We start from the raw sequence: 15090 nt of genomic DNA, 5'->3' as shown, positions 1-15090 counted from the left end.
GACTTCTAGCAGAGACCGACATTTAACCCTTTGTGTGCCATAATCATTGACTAAACACTACGGACAGCGGTTGTATTGATGTTGGCGGCTGAATATTGGTAGGGACGTGTCTCTACTGTCCCTACCCAATTCTACGCCCTTGTTATCTTCATATTAAGACATAATACCAACTAGTTTTAAGAAAAGAAATTTTTCTTCCCCCATTTGTGGCGCCTATACTGCCTATGCCCAGGTATAGGCAGTCGATGACTTGAGTAAACACTGGCGTATTTCCCGGTTCTTACTTGGTCATGGTGAGCGCCAGGTTGTAGTTGGCCATCTTGATCTTGTTCTGGGCCTCCAGGTGAGTCATTCCATCAGTGCTCACGCCGTCGATGGCGAGGATCACGTCTCCCTGGATCAGGTTTCCCTGCGCCGCTTTACTGCCTGGACTGATCTGAAGACACAAAGACAAAGACCTTTAGACTCAATGTTTCCTCCAAGAACCTTTAACTCAGCATTACTCAGCTATGGTCCAGAGAACCTGCAGGTTGTAGATGCTGCCCCGCTCGGACTCATACAGCGACTCACTTCTTAAAGATTTGTACATAATGTAGAGACAAATTTACAGATGTATCCGTGGCACCTTTGATTTAACCTTTTTGATTTACCCATCTGAGGGTCCTGACCCAGGCGGCAGAGAGGTGAGAACCTGGTCCAGGACTGGAGAAACGTGTTGTGTCCTCTTTTCTTTAAATCCTGACCGTGTGTGACCCTGTGATATCTTTCACCACTAACACTCACCACAGGTCAGTGAACGTGTTTTAATCATGAAAAGGTTTTTCACCGTTTTTTCCATGAAACAATCAATGAAATGGAAAAAGAAAGAATCGACAGGATGATCATTTAAATGTCTACACACTCTGGTGATTAAATCTGAGCTGATTTAATCCAGAGAGAGAACGACACAACCTGAAAGATTCTGACCACCCAGAGGTGCTGTGGCTTAGTGGGTCAAAGTGCCTGTCAAATAAATAAACAGGAGTTCCTGGGTTCAAGTACCAGCAGTGCCTTTTATCAATCTGCCAAGCAAATATGTCATGTATCAGCCGGGAGTCACAATCTACTTCTGTCTTGGTGATTTTATAGACTGGTATTGTTAACAGTGGTTAACGTAATGTAGTCACTTTCCTCACTCATAGTGCCTTCAACAACTCAATGATGGCTACCTCACTATTAAACATTGTTATTACTGTTGTTTTTCACTTCTGCCGTATTTGTTTTTAAAGAGGCTATAGCATGGTCCTATCTCACTTCTATGTGAGATATGGAGGTGTACTTACAACCATGAAGTCGTTTTTATGGTCAAAAATGTCCTTGTTGCTACAAACGAGCTGATGTAGATGTCTCATCACTGACGCTCTCGTCAGCCGTGCTGTTTCAGACCAAAACCACACCCGCAGAACACAGACTTGTGATTGGCCAGACAATGAGAGCTTTCCCACTGTCTTGTGATTGGCCAATTACCTGGAAGTGACGTAATTGGCATGTCAGCTCTCAGACCCACAGCTCCCCCTCTGGAAAGGCGGATGCACCGCTAGCAATTATCAAAACATTGAGTAATGCCATCGTCACGACCCCTCACCGTAATCCCTTACACATTTGATTCAGAGTCTGACCCAGAGTCAGAAGACACTGTGACAAGTGAACCACCTCCATCACAAAGACTGCTGCAGGACGCCTGTAGCTTGGATAACATTGTGGTTACCGAGATGATAAACACACATACATGCAAATGAAATACGAGCGAACGTGTGTAGCTAATGCTAAACGACAGAACAAGAACACAAAGACAGTTTTACGGTTTGTAAATATTGTAATATACGTATTGTTGGCACTGCTCCTTCCTTTAGGTGAAGTTTGGTGCTGTGCCAGATGGTTTTACCACCTAATATTATAATTCGCTTAGCCCGTATCTGACTGATATGTATAACAAATCTTTCACTCGTGGTCGCCTCCCGGATACTCTGTAAGAGGCCACAATCTCTCTTTTACTTAAAAAGGACAAAGACCCTCTTCTCTGTAGTAGTTATAGACCAATATCGCTTTTGAACGTTGACTTTAAAATTCTCTCTAAAGTTCTCGCCTTACGGTTACAGACTGTCTTGTATTGTACAGTACTGTATTGTAGGGCTTGACCAGACTGGTTTTATGTTAAAACCGACATTCCTTTTACAACACTAGGTGCTTGCTTAACATCATTGTTTCACCTTCTTCCTTATCCCCAGAGGTTGTGGTTTCTCTTGACACGGAGAAGGCCTTTGATAGGGTTGAGTGGGGGTTTCTATATGAAGTGTTGGCCAGATTTGGGTTGGGTGGGGCCTTTGTTGAGTGGGTTAAGCTTCTTTTTTCCTCCCCAAGGGCCTCAGTCCGAACTAACGATATTTCCTTTGATTTTTTTTCTTTATGCCGTGTGACGAGACAGGGTTGTCCTCTGTCTCCACTTTTGTTCACTCTGGTCATGGAGCTGTTGGCCCTCTGGTTGCGTTTGGTTGTTGGCTTTCGGGGGATTGCCCATCTCGGTACTATCCACAAAGTTTCTTTATATGCGGATGACCTTCCTTCTGCTTTATGTTTCAGACCTGTCCAGCTCCTTTCCAGCAATTTTTAGCATTCTTGACGAATGCTAAAAATTAAAGTAAAAAAGTAGTGTTTCTAGATATAAACTCAATAACCAAAAGAGTGAGATTTTACCGATAAATGATTTGGCTAAGCAACTTCCTCATTCCATGGTACCGTTGGTCTAGTAGAGGCTTCAGATATTTAGGTGTTCACATCACCACATCTCTTTCTGATCTTTTTCACAATAATCTTGCTCCCCTGCTTTGGAAGACTGAAAGGGACTTTGGTCATTGGTCGACTTTGCCTCTATCGCTTGTGGGTTGAATAAATTTGATTAAGATGGTTGTCCTTCCAAAGTTTATATATTTTTTTCAGCCCCTCCCCATTTTGCTGACTAAATCTTTCTTTGACAATTTGGATAAGAAAATATCAACATTCTTATGGAGTGGGAAACCGGCTAGAATCCGCAAATCAATTCTGCAGTCCCCTAGGAATAGTGGTGGTTTTGCCCTCCCTGTCTTTAGACACTAGTATTGGGCAGCTAATGTGCATAAGCTTCTCTTCTGGATGTGTGATGATCATGATTCCTTGCCTATGTGGCTACGATTGGAAAACAAAGCCTCTCCATTTTCTTTGCTCTCAGCTTTGTGCACGCAGCTTCCTCTGCCTGTGTCGAACATGTCCTTTTGTCCAATTGTTGCTGTTTCATTAAAAAATAAGGTGTCAGTTTACAAAGGTTTTTGGCCTCTCTGCTCCATCTACTCTGACCTCCATATACAGAAATTGTGCCTTTGAGCCATCTATGTCAGACTCGGCATTCCGGATCTGGCATGACAATGGCGTGAAGTCAGTTAATTTGTATTTAGACAAGGTCTTTTCTTCTTTTACACAACTTTTAACAAAGTATGACCTCCCACGACATCATCTTTTTCATTTTTTTCAGGTCCGTGACTATGTCAAAAAGCTATTTCCCTACTTCCCCAATCGCCCCCCAGAAACCTTAATTGACACTCTTTTAAACACAGATCCGACTGCTAAGGGATGCGTTTCCCTCTTATGTAGGTCTTTTTGGTTCCCAACCTCCACTTCCCTTACTGCTGTTAAAAGCGTGGGAGGAGAGTCTCAATATTAAATTATCTGAACAACAATGGGAATCTGCACTCTCTCTGGTTCACTCATCATCAATTTGTGCCCGGCACAAACTAATCCAGTGTAAAGGTTTTTTTAGAACCCACTATACAAACGCAAGACTTGCGAGAATATATCCTTCTGTCAGCGATTCCTGTGGCAGATGTATCTCATCTCCTGCAAATGACGCACATGTTTTGGTCTTGCATGAAACTCGGTCGGTCGGGTCGTTCTGGTCATACATTTCTGATGCATTATCTAAGGCATACGGCTACATTGTCTCTCAAAATAGTTTGTCTGCAATATTTGGTATTGTGCCCTCTCCAGGTGCTCCTAAGAATTTGAAGCAGGCCTTGGCATTTACTATCCTCTTGGCCCGTTGGCTGTTCCTCCTTAACTGGAAACTCTCCAGTCCTCCTACACATTTGCGCTGGGTCCGTGAGGTGCTTTACAATTTGAAGCTTGAAAAAATTAGGTTCACTCTAAAAGGGTCGGTGAAATCATTCCATGCTACTTGGGGTCCTTTCTTGGACTATATACATTCCCTCAATTCTTCCTCTGAGTTGGAGGACTGATATGTGCGTGTGTCTCCCTTTTGAAAATGTATTTATTTATTTATTTTTTTTATTTACTTCTTCATTTATTTATTTTTAATTTATATATTCATTTATTTATTGCTTGTACAGTTCATTTTATCCACATCTTTCTTTAGGTTTTATATGTAGGTTATGCCTGGCAGTGGGTGGGGGGTGGGGAATGGTGGGTGGATGTGATGATTTATGTTCATAATGTTTTTTTTATTTCTAGCACTGTACATTACACTGTCTGTCAAATTATTCAAAATGTTCTACAAATAAAAAAAACCACTTCGCTCTTCGTTACTCGCTCTTCTGCCATAAAAAACACTCTGCTGCACTATCTCTGTTAACAATAGAGATTTGTTTCTATTTCCAACTTGTCAGGAACACTGTAAACTTAAAGGTGACATGATTCCCAGATCTAACCTCCAACAGACGATGTTAATAGATTTTAGCTCTAACATCGAAGTCATCTACAGTACACCACACTGAGGCGCTGTGGCTGTGACAAACACTGTTACAATTACTATCATTTATCATACTGCTAACAATAGCTCATCCAGCATTTGTATCCATGGGTTTTTCCAGTTTCTCAGGAAAGTGTTATTGGATTTAAATTCTAACATTGACGTCCCACACAGAGGCAAATCCCAGCAGTGCCTCCATCATGTGCAGTAATCTGACATCCACACCATGTAACTGACCTGAGTACAAGAAACAAAAAAGTGACGTTGTCACACTTTCACTCACTGGTCAGTAAAACCATCATAATGTTGTTAATCATCTTTCTTTATTTGACTCCTTTCACTTGGGTTCATCAATCTTGGCTAAACATGCTAATTTTAGTGAAACCCTCTGTAAACCCAAGGCCTCTGTTGGCGCCACAATGACAAGACACAAGTGTTCATGTCTGAGTCTTGAACCCAGAACAGCTGTTCATACATCACTAACCCCCTCTGAGTCCTGAACACTCGCTCTATTTACTCCCAACAATCCCCCGCTTTCCCACTACTGCTCCACCATCCCTCTATTTCTATCCTCTGGACTATTTATAGCACTGTGACCTCTGACCTTTACATCTGAGGCCAGAGTGGAGAATGAGACAGGAGGTGGTCAAAGTAAGAATGAGCTAACTCGTTATTTGATATCAGTATTGGTGCTGGTACTGGACCAAATCACTGGATTCGGCTTTAAAGACCAAAACAGACAAGTGTAATTTTGACTGAGCTGTTTACTTGTTTAAAGACAACAAATTCACACCAGTACTCAGTCACAACACGTCCACATTTTTCTCTTTTAAGTACCAGGAATTTTTATTTACGTCCCAAAAGCTGCTAGAACTCACAGGCAACACGTTAAATTAGAAATATTAACATGGCTATGTTTCAGGTGCTCAACTGTTGGGAGCAGAACTACAGACCTCACACGTATCTAACCCTTATACTGCCCCTTGTTGTTATTCAGGAGTATTGAAACACCCAAAGAAGTGTGTAGCTGCGGTGGATGCTGGGTTTGGGGTTGGGGTTTGGTTTATTGGTTGATGTTGATGTTGATGTTGAGTTTGGGGTTAATGTTGGGATTCGGGTTTGGTTTAGGAGTTGATGTTGATGTTGAGGTTGATGTTGACTTTGGGGTTGATGTTGAGTTTGGGGTTGATGTTGGGATTGGTGTTTGGTTTAGGGGTTGTTGATGTTGGGGTTAATGTTGAGTTTTGGGTTAATGTTGAGTTTGGGGTTGATGTGTCGACTGTTTTAAGCAAACAACACTTGTTGAGCTCCAGGAGTATGTATCCACTGATGTGAATAATTGAATTATCTTCACCAACTCCACGATAACTGCTATTACTCGTACTAGCTCTTCTGCCATACAATACTCACTCTGCTGTTTCTGCTAACTATAGAGACATTTCTTTTTCCAACTTGTCAGGACCGCGGTAAACTCAAAGGTGTCATGACTCCCGGATCTGACCACCAACTTACAATGTTTTTAATAAAATCAAAGTCAGCCTCCCTGAGCGCAGGTGGTGTGGCTTAACTGGTTGGAGCACCTGTCTTGTAAACAGGAGATCCTGTGTTCTAACCCCAGCAGTGCCTTCAGGTCCAATATAGTTGGAACTCAAGCCCTCATCTTTATCAACAGCTAATCCAACATAGTTTGAGTTGATGTTTTTTTTTACAACTTCTCAGGGACTCAAATCAAAGCAGTGCCGACCAGAGAAACACTCACTGCCTTCCAACAAAGAATTCTAATCACCTCAAACCAGGAAAAGTTTATAATTTCTCATTAATGATTGATTGTCTGCAGGAAGAGAGAGGAACAGCCAGAGTGTGAGGATTAACATAAAACAGCAGCAGCAGAGACGGTGGAGAGTGGACTGTAGATTCACAAACAGTGATAAAGGTTAAACTGTGCTCTGATACTGAGCTGCAGTTCTTATCTTCCTCTGACTCATCTCACTGACCTTTCTGCTCAATGAGGGTAATGGACGTGAATAAACGAGCTGTTAGCTGAAACTCACAATGACAGGCAACAGGGAACCGGTCCAGTCCAGAATCAGAGTTCTGGTCCAAATCCAGAAGAAACTCAACAGAGCTACAACTGACTAAATCACTCAGGGTTCTCACGCTTCATTTCACTAACATACAACTTTGGTTTCAGTAAAAAATAATTTAATACGTTATTGTGGTTTTCTTTTTTAAAATAATTAAAACCAGTTTCTCTGATTTTTCAGCTTCTTAAATGTGAATATTTTCTGGTTTCTTTGTTCCATAAACAAAGAAATCTTTCAAACTCAATCATTTTGGTTTGTGGAGAACATCATTTCCAGGTTTGACAAACGCTGATCAATATTTTTCAACATTTTTCTACATTTTCTGACATTTTATAGACCAAACAACTAATTTATTAATCATTTAAATATCTACAGATGTCTAGATGTTTAATTCAAATATTTATTATATATTCTTAATGTTTGACTTGTTTGTTTGCTGGTGTTTATAATTAATTCTGATGCACATTTCCACAATCTAAAAAAGGATTATCTAATTTTTACACTTGAAGAACCAAGACAATTACATCTCAACTACAGACAGGGACCCACAGGAGGCGTTGTGGCTTAGCTGGTCATACTACCTTTATCATAAGCCTGAGATCCTGGGTTCAAATCCCGAGTTTTCTTTGTAAATCCATCATGGTGAAAAAAACCTTGACACTGAGACACAAACATCACAATGTAACCAAGATCCTACCACAAGTAGGTGCTGTGCCTTAGTGGGTCAAAACACCTGCCTTGTAAACAGGGGATCCTAGGTTCAAATCCCAGAGTTTCCTAGTGTTCACCCCTACAGGGCTTCAGGGTCTTTGGTAACAGAGTAAATTCAAAGCTCTTTTCTGACTTTCCACTTTAATACGTCAAAGCAAGTCAAACGTTTCAGAGATCGCAGACTTCACCCCATTCATGCGGCAAGCCTCTGTCGGCCTATACGTATAATATACTCTGCGGCGTGACGGAAGAGCGTCTTGCTCCAAGGGTGTGTGTTCAGATCTACATCAGGGTCACTGTTCTCAGGCTTCTGTTGCTCAAGCAAGTACAGAAACACAGAGCTACCAAAAACAATACTTCACACCCACTCCGTGGGGTGAAGTAACAATCCTCCTGTTGCTGTTGCTACCCAACATTCCTACTTAAACTGGACAGTAAACATGTTAGTCTGACTGAAACTGGACTACATCAAAATTCTCAAAGTTGGACTAACACAGAGATAATACGACTGGGAGTCGAGTTACTCTTACATGTTTACGTTCAATCGGATTCAGTTCAGACCTCAACTGATGCAAGGAAATAAAAGAAAAAAGTAAAACAGTAAATGGAATCTGAACAGCTCTACATGCTAACAACTAGCCACAGGCTTAAGTGGAATTTAGGCTACATCAAATTGGCTGGTTGTTAGCATGTTGAGATTCTGAGTTGTCCTTCCATTTACAAACTCAAATATTACATTTTTTATTGATGCTGTTATGCTGTTCATCACTATTGCCCTTTTCTTTTATTATTTCCTGGTATCAGTTGAGGTCCAAATCAATTTGAGTCCAAATGTGGCTGTAACTGAATGTAACCATGTTGTAACTGGACTCCCAATCATATTATCTGTGTCTTAGTCCAACTGGAACTGTAGGACACAAGGACGAGATTGTTTGAACTCCTTTGAGGAGCCTTGAGTTGACTTTGCCAGCAAAGATCCAGCTGGGCGATTTGAACCCAGGATCTCCTGTTTACAAGACAGGTGCTTTGACCAGCTAAGCCACATCACCTCCTCTTGATTTGGTCTTGGTTACATTGTGGACTGGCCCACCTTAACAGAGCTCTGAGAACTCTCAGAAGAAGAAGAAGAAGCAGTGTGTCTAAAGCATGACATGATAGATGCTGTGACTTAGCTGTTTAAAGTGCCTGTCTAGCAAATGGGAGATCCTGGGTTCAAATCCCAGCAGTTTCTCACCGTTAGATTATGATGTTTTAGTAGAGATTGGCCAAACATACATCTGATCTTTATAATTCCTGAAAGCTCCCGATTGGTGAGTTGTGAAACCACACACGACACACACAATGGTTCTGGAGATGTTTCCACATTGAGTGCAAAAAAAGAAATGCCCGTTACTTGCATCAAGTCATGAAATGATCCCGTGGCGTGATGGGCGCATACAGCTGGTGCATCTAGCAATTTACGTTTCTGTGCGGATTTTGGTAAATCTAGTCTGAGTCCATGATTTAAATCCGTTGATCCGAGATCATTCACTCCACTATCTCTCTCTCTCTGGATCTGTGGGGATCCACTAATATGTTCCACTATTAGCCTGTTAGCTTGTTAGCCTGTCTCTGAGTGTTTGGCACAACATCTGTCCATCTTCACTTTCATGATGAACACAGCGGGAGAAGAGACGAGTTGTTGTACATACAGTACGTCCACAGAGGTGAGTCCAGAGAGTCTGGAAGTTATTCACTCACACACACATGACAGTAGAGAGACAGAGTGGGAGGAGTGTAACAGTAGATGTAGGGTAACTGATAAGACGTGTGTGTGTGCGACCTTCAGAGGCTAAAAACAGCCCGGTGCCTGTCAGCAGCTCCAGACGCAGCTCTGTTTCTGCTGCTGTGACACTCTGGTCTTTATTCACACAAAAACAGAACTTTCCCAACATCATCATCATCATTAAGTCTTCATCCACACAAAAATGCTGCAGTACATATGCCTGGCCTGTATGTGGTGCTGTAACACTGCTACAGAAATGTGTTTACTCCCTACGCACGGTTGGTTTGGGTTGCTGTGAGTCAGTCTTTGGAACTCTGGTGGTCTCTGTCTACCTGCAAGTGAACTCTGGAGCAGTTCATGACTGCTGTGAAGGTTCAGGTTCACCAGGGAGGAGAACCGGGAGGAGAACCACTGATAGACGAAACTGAGAACAGTGCGTCCAGCCTCTGTATCTGACACACATTCAACAGACCATCGTCAAATCAATTCTTGTCCGTGAAAACAACGATAACTGAGCTGTGTTAGATCACATGACGTTCCTTTACAGTTTAAGTTTTGACTTAAACTCTGAGGTGTGAACACACGCTAACGTACAGTTCAGCCGTTCACAACCTAATGACAACTGTCACTACGTCACCCATAAAAATCTGACCTAGTTTTTTCAAGCCTCCAGGGATCATGAGGCTCCGTCAAACTCGTTATTAACTCAAATCAAGTGAAAAGTAGAAGCTCATTTTATCATCCACTTCAGTTCTTTTTACAACCAGCAGAGTCGCCCCCTGGTGGGTATTCAATATATCTTTGCTTCACCAACGAAAACGGATGTTTACAACACACACACACACACACACAGTAGGGTTGTGTTCGATTGTGTGTAACAGAATATGAGAATATGTGGAGAACACAGTCAGAACGAGGAGGTTTTTGTAAACTGAAGAGTCTTCAGGTCCAAGTCAGCCGGTTCTCCTGTGAGTCCAGATTAAAGCAGATTAAAGTGTTTCCTCTCAACGTCTATTCACAGAGAAGAAGCTGTGAAACCAACACCTGCTCCTCTTTCAGGCGTCTGACGAGTCCTGGCAGCCGTCACGCACTAAAAGGCCACCAGGAGGCAGAGCCAACTGGGAGGCTACGGGTTGGGAGGCTACACCCTGACAGGCTCCAAAGATATAAGAAACAGAAGTGAACTCACTGTGCTGTGAGCGCCCCCTGCTGCTGAAAAAAACTGATTTTATCCACCGAACAAAAGACTCAACAAATAAAACGTCTTTATCTCATTATTAGACAGACAGAAAACTTTGTAAACCACTCACTCTCCCACACCAAAGCTCAGAGAGAAAATCAGTGATTTTAACATCACACACACACAGGAGGTGTTGATCCTCTGCTGCCTCCATCACTGAGTTCTAATGTCTTATTTTATAAGATTCAGCATTCAAAATCCTTTGATCAGATTGACCTCAGTGACACAAAGTGACCACACGAGGCAGCAGAGGACCAGCAGCTCCTGTGTCCCTGCGAGCTAACATCACTGGTTTTCTCTCTGGGGTTTGGTGTGGGAGAGTGAGTGATATATAAACTTCAGTCTCACAGTGAGATATCGTCTTTTGTTAAATCGGTGAAAATCATTTCTTCCTTGTGTCTCTGCTGGCAGCCATTTTGTTTTCACTGAGAGTGAGCCTCTGGCTGGTTCTCAGCAGCAGGGGGCGCTCACAGAACTCACTAGGTCTCAGTAAACGACACAACCAGACTTTTAAAGGACTATACCACTGTGTTTTCACTGCATTTCCATTCATTCATTCATTCTCAGCAGTCTATGGTCACACTTTGCTCTTTCTTAAATTCATTCTCACTTATTTTTTCCGAGGATAAAACATCATTTTCATCAGTATTTCAGTGAGTTCTTACCCTGGAGATGGTGAGTGGCATGTTAAAGTCCTTGCCTCCCTGCATCCTGAAGCCCCAGGGCCCGGGGCCAGGCAGCGTGATGGTGTATGAGCTCATTCTTCACGTGTGGAGAAAAATATCAAAGGTCCTGCAACGCTGACGACGACTGAAGCAAAACTTTAGAAAATCCCACAGCAGTTCTGAGGAAACGCGAGGATGAGCAGCAGCAGCGATGAGAGGCTTCTGGAACAGAGACACAGAGATGGGGACGTGAGACAGGTGAGAGGAGCTGAGGGGCCACGAGACGTGAAGGTGAAGAAAACAAATGCACAAAAAACTGTGAGAGAAAGACGACAAAGAGTGAGAGAAGAAGAAGAAGAAGAGCTGCCTGCTCAGACGAGCTGAAGTGACAGCCTAAGAATAGACTCAGATAACTGTGAGTGGCATTGTCAGGGGGGGACAGGGTGAGGCGGGGGTGTGGGGGGGGCTGAGGGTAGAGGAGGGGGTTGGACTTATATGGCGTGAAAGGGGACACCCGGTATGTGAGGCTCGCTGTGACTCACCACGGCTAATATAGACCCAGCAGATGCTTCTGGACAATCCAACGTCCTGCCTGACCCCCACTGCCCCCAAACACACACACTAACGTCAGGGTCTCCCGCCAATGAGAGCGTTGCTGGAAACATCTCATTATCTTTGTGCCGATAAATAAAAGTGAAACAGAGAGAACACGAGTTCAGCGGCTCTCATACCTGACACGGTCAGCGGTGAGGTCACAGGTTCAAATCCCACCTACAGCTCCGCCTCATCATCACTGCTGCTATGTACAGTTCCCTTCAGCCAGGCATCGACACTGAAATCTGCCCGGGAACAAAGCAATGACATCATAAAAAATAAACCTAAAAAAAAGTACAAACATATATATTATGTAATTATTATATTTTATACTGTAGTCTGAGCTCTCTCTGTGTGTGTCTGTGTGTGTGTGTGTGTGTGTGTGTGTGTGTGTGTGTGTGTGTGAGCAGTGACAGGTGTGTGCATGTGTGTGTGTGTGTGTGAGCAGTGACAGGTGTGTGTCAGGTTGTTAGTGTTTTAGCTTGGCAGGTGTTAACAACAGTTTAACACACACAGCCATTTATCATCAGCTCATCACTCACAGTTGACATCATCGTCACAACCATGACTCATTCATAAATAAAAGTCATTTATCAACAAACACTGACTCAGCATTTCTAACTAACAGTTAACAGATTCTGTGAATGAAGGATGTTTGTAAAGTCATGTGACTGAAACGTCAGCGACTACGTCAGTGTGTGTGTGTCATGAACACATCACTGACCTCATGTGATCACTTTGTCATTAAAATATTCAACGTTTCTTCACTGAACTGATATTTGACAAACTAGTTTACAGTTGACTAACTAGCTCAGATAGATAACTAACTTAGATAGTTGACTAACTAGCTCAGATAGTTGACTAATAGCTCAGATAGTTGACTAACTAACTTACAGATGACTAACTAGCTCAGATAGTTGACTAATAGCTCAGATAGTTGACTAATAGCTCAGAGAGTTGACTAACTAGCTCAGATAGTTGACTAACTAGCTTACAGTTGACTAACTAGCTTATAGTTGTAACAGTGATGTACAACACAGTAAAAATATAAGTTATAGTACAGTACATTTGTAAAAATGTATATTAAAAAAATACACATATATGTATATGTATATATATATATATTTAATTTAATTTATGTATTTAATTCTTGGTGATAAATAAGTCATGTTTCTCTAATTTAATTTAGTCTTTTCTTACCTGAATCCTCGGCCATTTTGTAACGTCGAGTTTCTACAGGACACATTTTCTTCAGGATTTTCTATGTTTGCTGCTTCTTTTTAAAAAATTATACTTCATCGTGTTTTGGGAAATCATGTGAATGTTTCTCGTCTGGTTAATAATGAGGACGTTGTTTCAGTTCAGCAGTAACTGCAGTAGCTGGTGATGATGATGATGATGAAGTGAAAACACCTGTGTGAGTGGACGCTTTTCACAGGCAAACACATCAAATTACAGTATATAACACAACAGGAAACAACTACATGTGCTTTTTAAAGCAAAGCCACAATTAATATTTTAATATTTAACCTAAAAATTCACACAAACTTAATTAATAATTCAGTTTGTGTGAATTTTTAGCTTCTTAAATGTGAGTATTTTCTGGTTTCTTTGCTCTATAAAACAAAGAAATCATTAAAACATTGAATCATTTTAGTTTGTGGACAGAAACAATATATTGGAGAATCATACATGTTAAAAAGTGTAGTTAAAATGTAATAAATATCTTTTTAATTGGTTACAATCTGCAGCTTCACCACTAGATGCCACTAAATTATTTACATGGGTCTGTAACAGATGGAAAATGTGTTTTCCATCAAACTGTGGCTGTAAAAGAGAATAAAAAAAACAAAAAGCTTTTGACAGTGAATAAAAGACATTTATTTATAAAACATAAATCAGAGCAACATTTATCGTCAATAACAGACAAATATCTACAATGAATCCTCTTTTAAACTTTATCAAACAGCTGTTTCATGACTCTGTTGTGCTGTGTGGAGATTTTACTGCGAGATTTTAATTCATTAAAACCAAGTAACACATAGCTATGTAGCTAACAGATTAGCCGCTAAAGTATTTGGTTTAACTTGTAGTTTGAGATAAAGCAGCTTCAGTTTTTTTCAGTTATGCTGAAGTGTTAGCTCATAGTTTAGCATTGGTCCACTTTAGCCAGTTTGGTCTTTAACCACAACTGGCTATATTTCACATGACTGCAGCTAACTGTACTGTAAATACACAGTAGCTAAAGTAGTTAGCTAATGTCACTATACTACTGTATATCTGCTAATATGCTATAAATATGCAACAGCTAATAATGTTGTTGGCTAATGTCACTTGGTAACATGAATGCCTTAGCATATGAGTTGTTAGCATTTACAGGTTAATTGCTAATTGTGCTGTAAATATAAGGCCTAAAGTACGTAGCTAATTTTGTCAGCTAATGTCACTGGGTAACATGAAGGTCTTCATGTATTACCAAGTAATGTTAGCTAACAATATTAGCTAAGTAGCTAAGCTACTATAATTAGCACTTACCTATTAATTGCTAACTGTGGTAAAAATCAGATAGAGTACCAAGCTGATGTTGTTAGCTAACTTTACGTTGCATCTAAACATTTATTTTCGCCATTAACCACAGTATCTAATCTCTTTGTCATGATTTTCTCTCTGTCATCTCATTCACTAGCCCCTCCTTCTCCTCACATGCCTGCCTGCCACTCCCTGCTCAGTAGTCCAACTCTCCCTCTGATCACCAATCAATCGATTACATTACATGTCATTTAGCAGACACTTTTATCCAAAGCGACTTACAAGGGAATTGAGTACACTCAGCCAAGGGTGGAGTCGAACTTGCGACCATGATGTCTTTTGCACACAGGGTGCCAGTCTTAACCACTAAGCCACTCCACCCCAAGCCATTATATAATCTCCCCTCTCAGTTCACTCAGTGTTAGATCGTTCTATGTCGCCAGTACTACTTTCTCCAGCAGTTTTTGGATTGATTCCCGGTACCCTGCCCGCCCCTTCCTGTCCCCGATCTGCCTGCGCTGTCTCTCCCCCGGTGATCTACTCTGCCTTCTGCCCCCGACAACGGATTCTGCCTGCTCCCTGCCTGACTTCTGCCCGCTTGTTCCTGTGGTAGAACAGCTCTGCAGCGGACCTGTCATCTCCCTTGTGTGGGCTTGTCATCTTTGGGTCAAGTTCCCTCTGCATTTCACGGGACGGAGCTCAGCCTACGAACTATTGTGTGTGTCTGT

At 41.7% G+C, this 15090-nt stretch overlaps 1 protein-coding gene across 3 annotated transcripts in view; it reads right to left on the bottom strand.

Moving 5' to 3' along the window:
• Positions 1–11624, bottom strand: part of LOC122781832 (LIM domain-binding protein 3-like) — a 37556-nt gene extending 25932 nt beyond the window's left edge. For all 3 annotated transcript variants that reach the window (XM_044045891.1, XM_044045890.1, XM_044045892.1), the window contains exons 1-2: positions 11240–11624; positions 285–436 (exon numbers count right to left, since the gene is read on the bottom strand). In XM_044045891.1, coding sequence (XP_043901826.1) covers positions 285–436; positions 11240–11335 — 248 coding nt within the window. In that variant the 5' untranslated portion in view covers positions 11336–11624. The remainder of the gene's footprint in view (positions 1–284; positions 437–11239) is intronic.
• Positions 11625–15090: the final 3466 nt, after the last annotated feature.

This window comes from Solea senegalensis, linkage group LG15, assembly GCF_019176455.1.
Source record: "Solea senegalensis isolate Sse05_10M linkage group LG15, IFAPA_SoseM_1, whole genome shotgun sequence".
In the NCBI taxonomy this organism is placed as follows: Eukaryota; Metazoa; Chordata; class Actinopteri; order Pleuronectiformes; family Soleidae; genus Solea; species Solea senegalensis.
The sequence above is the reverse complement of the archived record's forward strand: the minus strand, read 5'-3'. Positions and strand labels throughout refer to the sequence as shown.